Below are 16820 nucleotides of genomic sequence, written 5' to 3' on the forward strand. Positions count from 1 at the left end.
GCCAGTGGTGCAGATGTTGAGGATCGGCTGTGGAGCTGTGAAACCTTTTTCCTCTTTTCGAAAATGTCATTCTTTTGCAAAGTTTTCATTTGTGAGAAGTATAATCCCACAAAATTATCAATGGTTAAGTAAAAACATATTTTTTGTTCATGACCCTACCTAAAATGCGACATAAATCATACATACATCATTACATTTTGACTTGACTCTAAAGCCTGAAGACATGTCCATTCTTCTTTTGTACTGAATTCCAAAGCTCCATAAAAATCCGCACAAAGAGAGATGCATCGATTGGTCCAGCAAATGTACCCACTAATCCCTGTCTCAAAAACTTACCATAATCCTTAATACAATCAAGGAAGGACTTTCTTTATATTCACAGAAAGTATTTGAGACAAGTGAAATACCATGTGGATTCTCAAAATCTCAACAGATTTGCTTGACTTTTTGCAATCTCAGAAAAGAACCAAGTTCCATTCTGTCGAAACATTTAATTTTTCAACTTTGTACACCACTATCCCACATGATAAACTTAAGGAACAAGTTCATTCCTTCATCCATGGGGCTATTGTTACAAAACGTGGCGACCACAGATACAGTTTTGATCTTTTTCAGAGGTTCAGGAAATTTTGTGGAAACATCTACGTAAAAGTTTTGGGTAAGACATTCAGGCAAGAAGAAGGCATCCCCATGGGCATCAGTTGTGCCCCCCTTCTTGGTGATCTGTTTCTTTATTCATATGATATCAGCATTTCGGTTCGGATTGGTTTAACTTAAGCTTCAGGTACATCGTTGATCTGATATCGTTCAATAACAATCAAATTGCCGATTCCCTTCCACAAATTTACCCACCTGAACTAGAAAAACAGACCAGTGAGACCGCCTCATCTGTTTCATATGTAGATCTATGCATAAAGATTCAGAGTGACAAATTAAAACACTCTCCACCAGACTGCATGACAAGAGGGATGACTTCAACTTTCCAACAGTCAACTTTCCCTTCATGTCGAGCAAATGCTAGCAGCTCCAGCCTCTGGTGTTTACATTTCACAACATTTGAGATACAATCGAGCATGCTCTTTCTACCAACATGTCAAAGAGCGTCTTACGACTCTTACTCAGAACTTGTTTGATCAAGGTTCCAACATTCAGGTGAACAATTGACTTGCCTTTGAATGTGTTTGTGACGATTGCCACCGGTGGGGCAGACATGCACTCAACTTTCCGTGCAACCCTGGTATCATCACTATTTGATAGTGATTCATAAACACATGCATGGAGCATTCTAAACCAAAACTTTTTCGATTTGGAGCCAATGTTACGGTTGGACAATGGAGCCCATAGCTCCGCTCACAGAAGGGATCTGGGGTCAAGGACGATAAAACGTGTCTGCAAGGTCAAGGTCTACCCGCATGCAAAGTTTCAATGCGCTGCGACGAGTTTGACATCCGAGTGCCATTTGAGTGCATGGGTGTTGGACTTGGGCGCAATTTCGACCAAAAATGTCAAATCGGCGTAAGAGTTTCAGACTTTGCAGGACGACTCCTCAGGTCACGTGGAGCATTCTGAACCGAACATTTTTCGATTTGGAGCCAATGTTAAGGTTGGACAATGGAGCCCATAGCTCCGCTCACAGAAGGGATCTGGGGTCAAGGACGATAAAACGTGTCTGCAAGGTCAAGGTCTACCCGCATGCAAAGTTTCAATGCGCTGCGACGAGTTTGACATCCGAGTGCCATTTGAGTGCATGGGTGTTGGACTTGGGCGCAATTTCGACCAAAAATGTCAAATCGGCGTAAGATTTTCAGACTTTGCAGGACGACTCCTCAGGTCACGTGGAGCATTCTGAACCGATCATTTTTCGATTTGGAGCCAATGTTAAGGTTGGACAATGGAGCCCATAGCTCCGCCCCCAGAAGTGATCCGGGGTTAAGGACGGTGAAAACGTGTGCGCGAGGTCAAGGTCTACACGCATGCAAAGTTTCAATGCGCTGCAACGAGTTTGACATCCGAGTGCCATTTGAGTGCATGGGTGTTGGACTTCGCAGACTTTGCAGGACGACTCTTCAGGTCACGTGGAGCATTCTGAACCGAACATTTTTCGATTTGGAGCCAATGTTAAGGTTGGACAATGGAGCCCATAGCTCCGCCCCCAAGAAGTGATCTGGGGTCAAGGACGGTGAAAACGTGTCCGCGAGGTCAAGGTCTACACGCATGCAAAGTTTCAATGCGCTGCGACGAGTTTGACATCCAAGTGCCATTTGAGTGCATGGGTGTTGGACTTCGCAGACTTTGCAGGACCACTCCTCAGGTCACGTGGAGCATTCTGAACCGAACATTTTTCGATTTGGAGCCAATGTTACGGTTGGACAATGGAGCCCATAGCTCCGCCCCCAGAAGAGATCCGGGGTCACGGACGGTGAAAACGTGTCCGCGAGGTCAAGGTCTACCCGCATGCAAAGTTTCAATACGCTGCGACGAGTTTGACATCCGAGTCGCATTTGGCTGCATGGGTGTTGGACTTATCGCCGTAGGAGTCTCAGACTTTGCAGGACGACTCCTCAGGTCACGTGGAGCATTCTGAACCGATCATTTTTCGATTTGGAACCAATGTTATAGCTGACTTTGGCGGCCCATAGCTCCGCCCCCAGAAGTGGCCGGGGGTCAAGGACGGTGAAAACGTGTCCGCCGGGTCAAGGTCTACCCGCATGCAAAGTTTCAATGCGCTGCGACGAGTTTGACATCCGAGTCGCATTTGGCTGCATGGGTGTTGGACTTAGGCGCAATTTGTACCAAAAAGGTCATATCGCCGTAGGAGTCTCAGACTTTGCAGGACGACTCCTCAGGTCACGTGGAGCATTCTGAACCGATCACTTTTCGATTTGGAGCCAATGTTATAGCTGACTTTGGCGGCCCATAGCTCCGCCCCCAGAAGTGGCCGGGGGTCAAGGACGGTGAAAACGTGTCCGCCGGGTCAAGGTCTACCCGCATGCAAAGTTTCAATGCGCTGCGACATGTTTGACATCCGAGTCGCATTTGGCTGCATGGGTGTTGGACTTTGCAGGTCGACTCCTTAGGTCACATGTGCTCATGATAAGTCGGAATCTTACAATCGACTTTGCTGTATGCAGATATTTCCTTTGGATATGGACAGGGTTAGTCGCTTTATTAACAGAGATGTGTAGATATAGAAATACAGAAATGGTTTAGAAAAATTACAAGCTTAGATTTCCTGTCACATTATAATTCATTTACCTCATTACTAGCGTCAGAGAAGAATATCACACCAGGTATCTAAGATGAAGATTGGATCTGTGTTTCAGCTACGATTCGCACTGTATCTATTAGTTTCAAAATACAAAACCTGCGGTATTGTGAAAATAAGGCGAAACGTTATATTGACCAGCTGCTGCTATATACTGTTACCATTGTGATCAATTAGTTGTTGAGGACGAGTTCCATGTTGTTCTGGTGTGTTCACACTATGAGCAAAGTAGAAGTACACTCATTCCACACTATTACCATAAACATCCTTCTCGTCAGAAATTTATTGAACAAATGTCCTCCACAACACATTCAACAATCAAAGCTTTGCTTTGATTCTGAAGAGAAATGTATACAAATTAAAGTTTTAAAATATATGTAATGTTTTATGTAATACGTCACATATCATTGAATAAGTGTAAGACCCACAAATAAATTTGGCCTAAATTCTGAGCCAAGTGGCCTGCATTACTCAATAAAGAATCTTGACAATACATTGGTGTTGTAATTCGGTCTTTAATGTCGCAAGCACTTGCTGTTCACGTGTGTGCATGTTGGTCTTCTGTTGGCGTCCTCCCTTCTGCTCAGCTTGGGGTGTACGGGTGGCCCAGTCGTCTAAGGTGCTGCGATTCGCTGTGCAGAGTCGGGTCCCCTGGGCACGCCAGAAGCCTATGATTAAGGGTTAGAATCCTACTTCTCCCCGATTATGTTTCTAGGTTTGAAAGCACCATTCCCGTGCTCGTCGCTTTCAGCAAAGTGGTAAACGTCTGAGACCTGCATCACTTCGGGCTTTCCTCTCTTATAAAGCTCACACGCCGCGATATAACTGGAATACTGTTGAAAGCGGCGTTAAACCCAACTCATTCACTCACCCACTCTGCTACGTTTGCACACACATTGTAAATAACTCTTAATCCTCTTCAACCTATAAAGAAAACGAATTGAAAAAAAGGTTTCGGTCCATTGAATAATATGCATTACATTTCTAAGCAAAATATTTGCTTGTCTGGGTTTGAACAGCGTTGGGTTTTTAAGAGAAATGTTTGGCCCGAGATAGGTTATGTGACGTCATGTCTGGCTCATAACTGTGATATTCATTCAGGAGATTACTGATAACATTTTTTTAAATTTTATAATGTCAATAAAACATTATGGTACTTTTTAGATTGCGGGTGGTGTTAATAAGTCAATGCCATGCTATTGTAATATTTAAAACCTCCAGATTCGGGAAGGCATACTGCATCTTCATATCATCCCTGACAAATCTCAAAGTAATCAAAGTACTGTTTAGTTACCTGCCATTGTTTACACAATGTTCTATCATTAATTTGGAAAATGGACAATTCTTCGATTCTGATTGGTCAGTCAGAGGTTTCAAATATCATTAACCATCTCTGATTGAAATAACTAATTTTCGGCCGCATCAAAGTATTTATAAAATACTACTTCCTCAATCACTGTCGATCAGCATTTGAAAATTATGTACAGGTATGAGTTACAAAATGCACAGTTATTGAAACTGTGCGCTCGTTTCCAAATTAAATTAAATCTAGAGGTAGCCTATCTCCACATTAAAAACACAGTATGTTTATCTCCCTATTACATGTATCGATAATTGGAAAAGATCGGGTTTGCGGAGTCAGGTGTCAATAATGTAAATCAGTTTCACCTTGTTTGGGATAGGCAACACTGGTTTTGTTTACATAATGTTGTCCAACAATGTCCATCCTTAAATAACTTACTGTGATGGCAAAGCGGGATGGCATGTGTCTTGAGGTGATGGAGAACCTGGGTCCCGGACGCAGCGAGGATGGCGATGGTGGTCTGTAACAAGGGCCAGGCGTGTGCTGAATACGGATAACAAGAAAGATACAGAAAGACATCGCCACCGAAATATTAACGTTTAACTTAAACATTACTGAAAACGCGAGTGATAATGTATGATATAATTTTACAACAACGAAAAAAAGCTCTAAGCGTGTACCCATTGCTTTTCATACATGGATCACAAGCCCAGGGTGGTATTGTCCCAAAGACAAGCACAGAATGGAGGGTTTCAACATATTCTGTCTGACAGAGAGGAAATCAGGACTTTTAATAGAACAGGTATGCTCGCATCTAGATGGGGGATCAATGTCACCTGTTTCCTTCACAGATCTGACCGGAGATGGTTTCTCGTTAGATTTCCAGGGCAAATGAGGTTCTCACTGCAGCATGCCTGGCTCCATTGGAGCCCGTGAGGAGACAAACGTTATTCCCTGAGGAATTCTAGAACAGTTCATGTCCCCCATGATCGTCCCTCATGTGGATGTTGGGAGCAGAATGGTTCCAATTACCGCATGATTCTCGCCTGTAGGAAGTCCCCACCACCGAATGACCGTTTCCCTTGAAGGATCCCGGAGTAGAATAAACCCCATCAGCCCACGATTGTTTCTATTTGTAATCCTGAGCAGAATAAATACAACCAGCCTACGATTGTTTCCTATTGGTATTCTTGAGTAGAAATAAATACAACCAGCCTTCGATTGTTTCCTATTGGTATTCCTGAGCAAAATACGTACAACCAGCCTACGATTGTTTCCTATTGGTATTCCTGAACAGAATAAATACAACCAGCCCACGATTGTTTCCTATTTGTATGCCTGACTAGAATGACCCCCATCAGCCCATGATTGTTTCCTATTGGTATTCCTGAGTAGAATGAATACAACCAGCCCACGATTGTTTCCTATTTGTATGTCTGACTAGAATGAAACCCATCAGCCTGCTATTGTTTCCTATTGGTATTCCTGAGTAAGATGAACCTCGACAACCTACGATTGTTTCCTATTTGTATTTCTGAGCAGGTTAAACCCCTTCAGCCTACGATTGTTTCCTAGCGGTATTCCTGAGAAGAATAAACCCCTTCAGCCTACGATTGTGTCCTATTGTTATTCCTGAGCAGAATAACCCCCTTCAGCCTACGATTGTTTCCCATGGGTATTCCTGAGTAAGATGAACCCCACCAACCTACGATTGTTTCCTATTGGTATTCCTGAGCAGAATAAATCCCACCGGCCTAAGATTGTTTCCTATTTGTATTCCTGAGCAGAATGAACCCCTTCAGCCTACGATTGTTTCCTATTTGCATTCCTGAGCAGAATAAACCCCTTCAGCCTACGATTGTTTCCTATTTGTATTCCTATTGGTATTCCTGAGCAGAATAAATCCCACCAGCCTACGATTGTTTCCTATTGGTATTCCTGGGTAGAATGAACCCCACCAACCTACGATTGTTTCCTATTGGTATTCCTGAGCAGAATAAATCCCACCAGCCTACGATTGTTTCCTATTGGTATTCCTGGGTAGAATGAACCCCACCAACCTACGATTGTTTCCTATTGGTATTCCTGAGCAGAATAAATCCCACCAGCCCACGATTGTTTCCTATTTGTATTCCTAATCAGAATTAACTTCTTCAGCCTACGATTGTTTCCTATTGGTATTCCTGAGCAGAATAAATCCCACCAGCCTACGATTGTTTCCTATTGGTATTCCTGGGTAGAATGAACCCCACCAACCTACGATTGTTTCCTATTTGTATTCCTGAGCAGAAAAAACCTCACCAGCCTACGATTGATTCCTTTTGGTATTCCTGAGCAGGATGAACAGAATGTATTATTAGAGCCTACCAGTGGCGAATCCGGACAAGAAAGAGCCCGTGGTTGTCTCCCTCTGCTGATTCCACGCTAAAATAGGCTCCCTTAATTCAGCAAATTGCCTCCCATTGTGGTGAATGATTCTCAAGTACAATAGGATAGTAAGGGATCAGGAAGTCCATGTATTATAATGCATGAGCTGACCTGACATCGTACCCTACAAGCGTGGATCGTTGCTCATTATATAAACCACTTGTTTCATCAATCGAAAATGTGATGGTCGAAGAGGTAAATAATGATGCCAATTCGGGCATGGATCTATTCATTTACTCACATACACCATTCCCAAACTCACTCACCCACACGGATAAATCACGCGGTCTTGACCCGAGTGAGTAGGAGGGGCCAGGGTCGATTTCCGATGGGGCTGCTGGGGAGTATGCACTAGGGCCTGGCATGGCGTCCTATCAATAAATGGGGTCAATTAGGATGAAACAGAAAAGAAGCAGCACGATAGTTGTACATTTTCACCTGAAATCACCAACAGAGGTAACGCAAGTCCCATTGTTCCTTTAATTACGCAAGTCTCTTTGTTCTCCTGTTGGAGATTACAGCTGAAAATGTATACTATTAGCTAAACTATTAATACCACATTTTAACATTAAGGAGTGTTGGCTTTGTTATTCCTGTGTTCGTCTTCCCGTTGGTTTCCAAGAACAAAATAAGTCCCACTGTCTTTAGGATACCCAGTGTACCATGAGGGTCCACCAGTGAAGACTCCTGACCTGACAGAGGCCATGATTGTCTCCCTGTGTTGATTCCTGGCTACTGGCTCCTTGAATCCCGCCAAGTCTCCAATGGTGATTCACTGAAGCATGATTCACAAGTACAATATGATCATGTCATGTGTTACAACGTGTGCGCTGACCTGACATCGTACCTACCAGCGTGGGTTGATGCTCATACAACACAGCGTTAGTGTGTCAGGTCAATCGAACATGTGAAGGTCATGGTGTTAAAGACTATTGCTGACTCGGGCTCGAATCCATTCATTCTTTTACTCAGTGCTCCACTGTTGGAAGAATTTCACTGAAATCCCCACGTACCTCAATCTCTATCCTCACTCACCGAGCGTTTTAGGAGATGTGTTGACATTGAATAGGAGGGGCCAGGATCTCTCCCCGATTGGGCTATTGGTCTGTATGTACATGGGGATGGGGTTCGTGTCTACAGCAAAAAATGGAGTCCATTAGGATGAAACCAGAAAGAACAGCACGATAGTGGAGCTATGAATTGTCACTTGTAATCACCAAGTGGACAGATAACACAAGTCCTTATTATTCCTGTAATTCACTTCCATTCAAATATTATGCCAGCTATCTATAATTAAGACGTGTGGGTGTAATGTAACAAAACCCAAAGTGATTTTTGTTTTACTGCTGTTATTAAATGTATGTCATTAAATTATATAACTGTCGGACAGATATGTCTCTGATTTGTATCACTTTGGTATGATATTGACAAACAAGCGATAACAGTCAGAGCGAACCTGAGCCTTAAACTCCTGATGCTAGAATCCACGCCGTAAGGACGCAACTATGTAAAATACGCCACTCAGGAGAACTATTCCAGGCCCCCCTCAGTTTTAATATGTAGCTGAAGGCTGAGGTGTCCCCTCTCTGTAACAGTCCGAAACTGACAGAAAAAAACAACGGAAAGTTGATGTTTTCACTTCACTTCCAGATGTTCCCAGTCATGATGTGTGAACAGAATCACGGCCATGGGCATTATTAAATATCCAAAAGGTACCTTATCACCTCCTTCCTGAAAATCTGCAAGTTCAATACGTCTCATGGGTGGCCGCTGTGCGTCTGCTTCACCGGCCATGGCAGATTGGTCACAGTTGGAATTTGAATTTTCAGCTGTGGTGCTTGCAGATTGTCTGCAAAATGTATTTCCATTTATGTAATAAATCTGAATATATACTCTGCAAAAAACACTCGCAAAAGTGATGTTTAGATGTACATGTATATCTTACATATCATATAAATATCAGCAGATGGTAATCGATTGTTCTAAATTTGCACACATCATTCTCACTGACCCAGGTTCCACACAAATGGAACAGTAGAAGGTGAAGGTCATCTGTTCTCAATATCTTGTATGGCCACCATTAATGTCCAAAACTGAATGGCATCGTCGTCCCATGGAAGCAATCAGATCCCGAATTGTGGCCTGGGTAATGTTCACCCATTCTGCCTGCAGTGTTTGTGACAACTGTCGGAGGTTCTGTGGTTGTTGCTGACGTGATCGCAGTCGTTGATTCAGAGCTTCCCTGTTCCGTTGAGTTCAAAATCTGGAGACCTAGACATGACATCTGGAGACCTAGACATGACATCTGGAGACCTAGACATGACATCTGGAGACCTACACATGACATCTGGAGACCTACACATGACATCTGGAGACCTAGACATGACATCTGGAGACCTACACATGACATCTGGAGACCTAGACATGACATCTGGACACCTAGACATGACACCTGGAGACCTAGACATGACATCTGGAGACCTAGACATGACATCTGGAGACCTAGACATGACATCTGGAGACCCAGACATGACATCTGGAGACCTAGACATGACATCTGGAGACCCAGACATGACATCTGGAGACCTACATGTAGACATGACATCTGGAGACCTAGAAATGACATCTGGAGACCTAGACATGACATCTGGAGACCTAGACATGACATCTGGAGATCCACACATGACATCTGGAGACCTAGACATGACATCTGGAGACCTAGACATGACATCTGGAGACCTAGACATGACATCTGGAGACCTAGACGACCATGGCAGGACTGGAAGTTGTGATTCCTGAAAAGGTATGTTGTTAATCTTGCCGTGTTAGGTCGGGCGTTGTCTTGTTGGAAAATGACCTCTGCTTGTTGCATAATGGGAAGGACGTGTGGATGAACAATCCACCAATTTTCCAGAACTACCATTGTAGGGGATACACATCATCACGCTGCCACCACCATATCTGTTTACTTCCTGTATGTTTCGTTCCCCGCGTAGCCTGTAATAACGACGTCTACCATCCACACGGCGAAGCATTAAACCTGACACGTCACCAAACTGTCACCATCGCAGTTGTGGTCATACTCTGTGACCTTGACACCATTGACATCGCAGCCGACGATGCAGGTCCGTCAGAATGTCACCTCTAAATGGTCGACTAGCGCGAATACCTTCAGCGCGTAAACGATTCCTCACTGTTTAGGCTGTTGTTCTACGCAATCCTGGTATTGCCGTAGTTGTAATACGTAGTCGACCAGAACTGGGAAGGTCAGGTGTTGTCCCGAGTGTCTGATAACGTTCCACGGTCTTGTAATGGTGCTTGATGCTACATGGGAACCTGGCTACAGCTGAAGATGGTTCTTCTGTTTGCAGTTGTTGGGCTTCCGTCAAGTCGTGGCATGTTTTCGCTTTTCACTTGCTGTAAGATTGTGATGGCATGTAAATGAAAACCCAACGTTTTAATAGCCCAAGTGATGTTGCACGTGCTAGTCATGTTGTTGTGTTTCGGAGCGAGACTATCACGTGGCTGCGATTTTCCCATCTTTTTACCAGATTTCTGCAGTACCTCCTTCTTTCCATACAAATCACTCCCAATCCTAGCAGACATGACCAATTCATTTTTTGGTATTAATTTTGTATGGATGTCGGTAACACTCTGGCACATTTTTAAGATGGTATTACTTTTGTTTTTCTTTTATGGCAGAGTATATATCGTTTTTTTTCAAATCACCTCAAGGCAGTGTATAGATCAAAAGTACGGAGTAAATTATTCCTTTTATAGACGAGCTTTTTCAGCTCCGAGCCGCTGTTATCTATGACCCGAAGAGGCTCGCTGGAGCTGAAAGGTACTTTTGTTTATACATATTTGATAAAATCTCAAAGTGACTTGAGGTTTATTCCGGCTTCAATGGATGAAGACATATTCCATCCATTGGTTGCCAGTTCCCAGTGCGGCGATGCTGCACGTTGGGAAAATGCAAAGTGCGCAAGTACGGGTAATCCTGTGGCGTCATCACACGTGGTCTGCCGGATCTTGCCCTGTCCTGGGTACTGCCGGTCGGTCTGTGACCTTCAAACAATCTGGGCGAGGTTGTCATCCCCCTCCCCCGCCCCTCTCTACCTCTCAAAGCCGCACGCCTTTTCCGAGTCAATAAAATTCACGCTATAGCACAAGTTAACCTCAGCTCAATCGAACAGCTGTTTTCTATAAATCTAAAATGTCATCTTAAAACATGTCGTTAAGATAATTTGTTGTAGCAGGATCACTCGGTGTATATGGGGGTTTATGCGTTCATCGAAAGGTTTTATGCCAATCACCTCCGGCTCGTGGTATGAAACCTAACGCGGGACGCGTGAATCCCCATGTACACCGAGAGATCCTGCTACAAAACCCATGTACACCGAGTGATCCTGCTACAAACCCCATGTACACCGAGTGATCCTGCTACAAACCCCATGTACACCAAGTGATCCTGCTACAAACCCCATGTACACCAAGTGATCCTACTACAAACCCCATGTACACCGGGTGATCCTACTACAAACATCATGTACACTGAGTGATCCTGCTACAAACCCCATGTACACCGAGTGATCCTACTACAAACCCCATGTACACTGAGTTATCCTACTACAAACCCCATGTACACTGAGTGATCCTGCTACAAACCCCATGTACACTGAGTGATCCTACTACAAACCCCATGTACACCGAGTGATCCTACTACAAACCCCATGTACACTGAGTGATACTGCTACAAACCCCATGTACACTGAGTGATCCTACTACAAACCCCATGTACACCGAGAGATCCTACTACAAACCCCATGTACACCGAGTGATCCTGCTACAAAACCCATGTACACTGAGTGATCCTGCTACAAACCCCATGTACACTGAGAGATCCTGCTACAAACCCCATGTACACTGAGTGATCCTGCTACAAACCCCATGTACACCGAGTGATCCTGCTACAAACCCCATGTACACCAAGTGATCCTGCTACAAACCCCATGTACACCGAGAGATCATGCTACAAACCCCATGTACACCGGGTGATCCTACTACAAACATCATGTACACCAAGTGATCCTGCTACAAACCCCATGTACACCGAGAGATCCTACTACAAACCCCATGTACACCGAGTGATCCTGCTACAAAACCCATGTACACCGAGTGATCCTGCTACAAACCCCATGTACACTGAGAGATCCTGCTACAAACCCCATGTACACTGAGTGATCCTGCTACAAACCCCACGTACACCGAGAGATCCTGCTACAAACCCCATGTACACCGAGTGATCCTGCTACAAACCCCATGTACACCAAGTGATCCTGCTACAAACCCCATGTACACCGAGAGATCCTGCTACAAACCCCGTGTACACCGAGAGATCATGCTACAAACCCCATGTACACCGAGTGATCCTGCTACAAACCCCATGTACACCGAGTGATCCTACTACAAACCCCATGTACACTGAGTGATCCTACTACAAACCCCATGTACACTGAGTGATCCTGCTACAAACCCCATGTACACTGAGTGATCCTACTACAAACCCCATGTACACTGAGTGATCCTGCTACAAACCCCATGTACACCGAGTGATCCTGCTACAATTTATAATGCCGACTGTTGCTATAATTATATAATAAAGAAATTGTTATGCTTGAAATTGTGTCTTCTTTGTCACCCGTCAATGTCTAAGAAATGTCTAAAATGTCTAAAAAACAAAATACGTAATAAATCAGCGAATAAGCAACACATAACTTTATCTGGTCCCTGATTGACCGATACATGGGTGAAGGAACACAGAAACAATTGACTAATTCACACTCCTGTTTTAACCAGATTGAAATAAGAATACTTTTTCTTTGAGCCATGACCAAGCTCTCGATGGTATCAACATAAACATAATAACTCGTATATGTTACCAAAATAATAACTCGTATATGTTACCAAACTGAACTTACCTCTACACTGAAGGCAGACCAGCAGTGTGTGGCTAGTCAACTCAAAAGGTGTATAACAGTCGAGCACGTATGTCTCACCTGTATTTAGCAGGTTATCGGTGACGACCTGCAAGAAAATGGGGGGGGGGGGGGGGTTGTCGAGCATTCTATGGAATTCTACAAGGGACATTGTCGCGCTGTCGAATTGTCCACCTCTGGTTACAAAACTGAAATAACATTCAAGCCGATGCGCGGCAATGCGACTATGTGACATTTGGTCAAACTGTGGCATGGTCGCGATGTCGCGCTTGGCGTAATTGTGTCACCGTTTGCTTGATTTTGTAAGGACGATAACGCGACAATGTCCCTTCCGGGATTCCATAAAAGTATACCAGTGTAAGGCGGTGATAAAGTGTTATGACGTTGTTGGTATGTAAGCTCGTCCAAAGCACTGAATGATACTGTTTGATTTAATGCATTTACTGTATTGAATTGTATTCAATTGATTGAATTTATTATTGATCTGAGGAGTTGTTGCTCTTAAACATGGTAGGTTTTGTTTACAATTCTAAACATTGATTCTTTGGAAGATTTATCTCTTACACCTACCTAGGATTGCTACTGGATATCATTGAGTTTATCTTTAACTATTTATTAAGATAGCCTTGACCTTAAAATGTTTTGATCTTCTTATAAGCGCTTTTATCTGTAAACAGATGCACTTCGAGACTCACTGCCAATAAGCTGTTAATATTATGATATGTTTGAATTAATTGTATTTTTATTTCATGCATTTTATGTATTTGTACTGTTTCTGAAAAATTCGTTTATATCAAGAAGCATTTTTCTACTATCGTTTATATCATGGTTCACCGCACTCAGTCCATCAATGTGGCGCTCGTGGTACCAACAGCCGACTCCCTCGACTATGTGGTATTCAAATATGTCGTTCCCGGCCCATAAACGTTATACAACCGTTATTGACCCGGATATAAAATAATCGCTATCTAAACACGAACTACGTGACTCAACATAGCAACACAATAAACATGCTGAGTAATACGATACTGAATGGGCTCACGGATGACCCAGTTGTCTAAAGAGGCGCAGATCGCTATGCTGAGTTGAGTCCCTGAGGTGTGTCCCGAAAACTGTGATTGTGGGTTCGAATCCTGATCTGCCCTGATTATGTTTCTAGGTTTGCCAGCACCATACCCTTTCTCATTTCATCAAAGTGGTAAACGTCCAAGACCTGCATCACTTCGGGTTTGCCTCCCACATCAAGCTGACACGCCGTTATATAACTGGAATACTGTTCAGCGGCGTTAAACCCAACCTTACTAACATGAGTAGCAGTATCAGGTACCAGTTAACAATACCAGTAGCAGTGACAGGTGTGTGTGCGTGCGTGTGTGTGTGTGCGTGTGCGTGTGTGTGTGTGTGTGTGTGTGTGTGTGTGTGTGTGTGTGTGTGTGTGTGTGTGTGTGTGTGTGTGCGTGCATGCGTGCGCGGGCGTGTGTGCGGGCGTGTGTGTGTGTGTGCGTGCGCGGGCGTGTGTGTGCGGGCGTGTGTGTGCGGGCGTGCGTGTGAACAACGGTCCACACGCTATTAATCACCGACCACCTGATCAATGGCGTCGTCTCATACGACCAGCAAAGGTTCCTGAAGATTCATTCTAACCCGGATTCCCCCTCTGAGGATACGTATGGAAATCCGACGTTCCATTTATAATTCTGTATTTTGTTTAAACGGTTGACAAAGTGAAAAGAAAAGATGGGAAATAAAATCAGTTAGCTCACCTGAACTTCGTGAGTGATGATTAACGCTCAGACATGCTTCTGTAATATCATTGGAGGGGCACGACAAGAACAGTACTTAATGGCGGTAATGCAAACTAGACAATACAAAACACATTATCACTCTAAAACCAATTGTTTGATCGGCATTACTTAGAAGTTCACGGATGACAAAGTAGACACAATTTATGGATAACAACTTATTTAATTACTGTAAAGGCTACGTTTTGGTATAGACCCTTTTACGGAGTAAGTAATTAAAGAAGTTGTTATCCATAAATTGTGTCTGCTTTCATACCCTAAAACCATTAAGTTTAAACACAGATGTAGGCGAATTGGTAACGAATTACAATAAGGAACGTAGTCCGTCATAATTTGACCTCAGGTCATCACCATGGAGTAGCCAATCACTCACCTGTAATTCGCTCTCACATATACATGTATGTTTGATACCAGTTATCTAAAATGGGTTTCTCCCACAAAGGTTCTGTTAGAAAACAATTTCGTCTTTGTTTCATTTTAAGCCACCATCAAACATGGGTGTCTACTTTCTTTTGCCTGGCAGTTTACATTCTGACATTGTTTCTCGCACTGATAATATGTCACTTGTTCGATTTATCTTTCACCTGCTTCTACTAGTGAACCCATCTTCCCCTTCTTCCCCTTCTGTCTGCTAGTGAACCCATCTTACCCTTCTTCTCCTGTCTGCTAGTGAACTCATCTTACCTTTCTTCTCCTTCTGTCTGCTGGTGAACTCATCTTATCTTTCTTCTCCTTCTGTCTGCTGGTGAACTCATCTTATCTTTCTTCTCCTTCTGTCTGCTGTTGAACTCATCTTACCTTTCTTCTCCTTCTGTCTGCTGTGAACTCATCTTTCCCTTCTTCTCCTTCTGTCTGCTGGTGAACTCATCTTACCTTTCTTCTCCTTCTGTCTGTTGGTGAACTCATCTTACCTTTCTTCTCCTTCTGTCTGTTGGTGAACTCATCTTACCTTTCTTCTCCTTCTGTCTGCTAGTGAACCCATCTTACCTTTCTTCTCCTTCTGTCTGCTGGTGAACTTATCTTACCTTTCTTCTCCTTCTGTCTGCCGGTGAACCTCTCTCACCTTTCATCTCCTGTCTGTTAGAACGCTTCTCTTGATTTTTTTCTTATTCTATATCTGCGTGTGAGCCCACTTACCATTCTCCCCTTCTGTCTCTTAGAATGGCATTCTTAACTTTCTTCTCCTTCTGTTTGCTGGTTAGCCATTCTTAACCATCTCACTCCTCTGTCTGTTAGAATGCCCTCTTACCCTTCTATCTGTTAGTGAGTCCCCTCTTACCCTTCTATCTGTTAGTGAGTCCCTTCTTACCCTTCTATCTGTTGGTGAGTCCCCTCTTACCCTTCTGTCTGTTAGTGAGTCCTCTCTTACCCTTCTATCTGTCAGTGAGTCCCCTCTTACCCTTCTATCTGTTAGTGAGTCCCTTCTTACCCTTCTATCTGTTAGTGAGTCCCCTCTTACCCTTCTATCTGTTGGTGAGTCCCCTCTTACCCTTCTATCTGTTAGTGAGTCCCCTCTTACCCTTCTATCTATTGGTGAGTCACCTCTTACCCTTCTATCTGTTGGTTAGGGTTAGGGTTAGGGTTAGGGTTAGGTGGTTAGGGTTAGGGTTAGGGTTAGGGTTAGGGTTAGGGTTAGGGTTAGGGTTAGGGTTAGGGTTAGGGTTAGGGTTAGGGTTAGGGTTAGGGTTAGGGTTAGGTTAGGGTTAGGGTTAGGGTTAGGGTTAGGGTTAGGTTAGGGTTAGGGTTAGGGTTAGGGTTAGGGTTAGGGTTAGGGTTAGGGTTAGGGTTAGGGTTAGGGTTAGGGTTAGGGTTAGGGTTAGGGTTAGGGTTAGGGTTAGGGTTAGGGTTAGGGTTAGGGTTAGGGTTAGGGTTAGGGTTAGGGTTAGGGTTAGGGTTAGGGTTAGGGTTAGGGTTAGGGTTAGGGTTAGGGTTAGGGTTAGGGTTAGGGTTAGGGTTAGGGTTAGGGTTAGGGTTAGGGTTAGGGTTAGGGTTAGGGTTAGGGTTAGGGGTTAGGGTTAGGGTTAGGG

The 16820-nt window shown here is 43.8% G+C and overlaps 1 protein-coding gene across 1 annotated transcript; it reads right to left on the reverse strand.

Annotated features, from left to right (window-relative positions):
* Window positions 1-3760: 3760 nt before the first annotated feature.
* On the reverse strand, window positions 3761-13062 carry LOC139441877 (ciliary microtubule associated protein 1A-like). The gene is made up of 6 exons (XM_071222624.1): window positions 12977-13062; window positions 8712-8844; window positions 8031-8129; window positions 7262-7366; window positions 5007-5111; window positions 3761-4189 (listed from the first exon to the last, which is right to left on the reverse strand). The coding sequence occupies exons 2-6, from the start codon at window positions 8787-8789 to the stop codon at window positions 4175-4177; spliced, it is 402 nt and encodes a 133-aa protein (XP_071078725.1). The 5' UTR covers window positions 8790-8844; window positions 12977-13062; the 3' UTR covers window positions 3761-4174.
* Window positions 13063-16820: the final 3758 nt, after the last annotated feature.

Source organism: Haliotis cracherodii, unplaced genomic scaffold (assembly GCF_022045235.1).
Source record: "Haliotis cracherodii isolate W230 unplaced genomic scaffold, xgHalCrac1.p SCAF_47, whole genome shotgun sequence".
NCBI lineage: Eukaryota > Metazoa > Mollusca > Gastropoda > Lepetellida > Haliotidae > Haliotis > Haliotis cracherodii.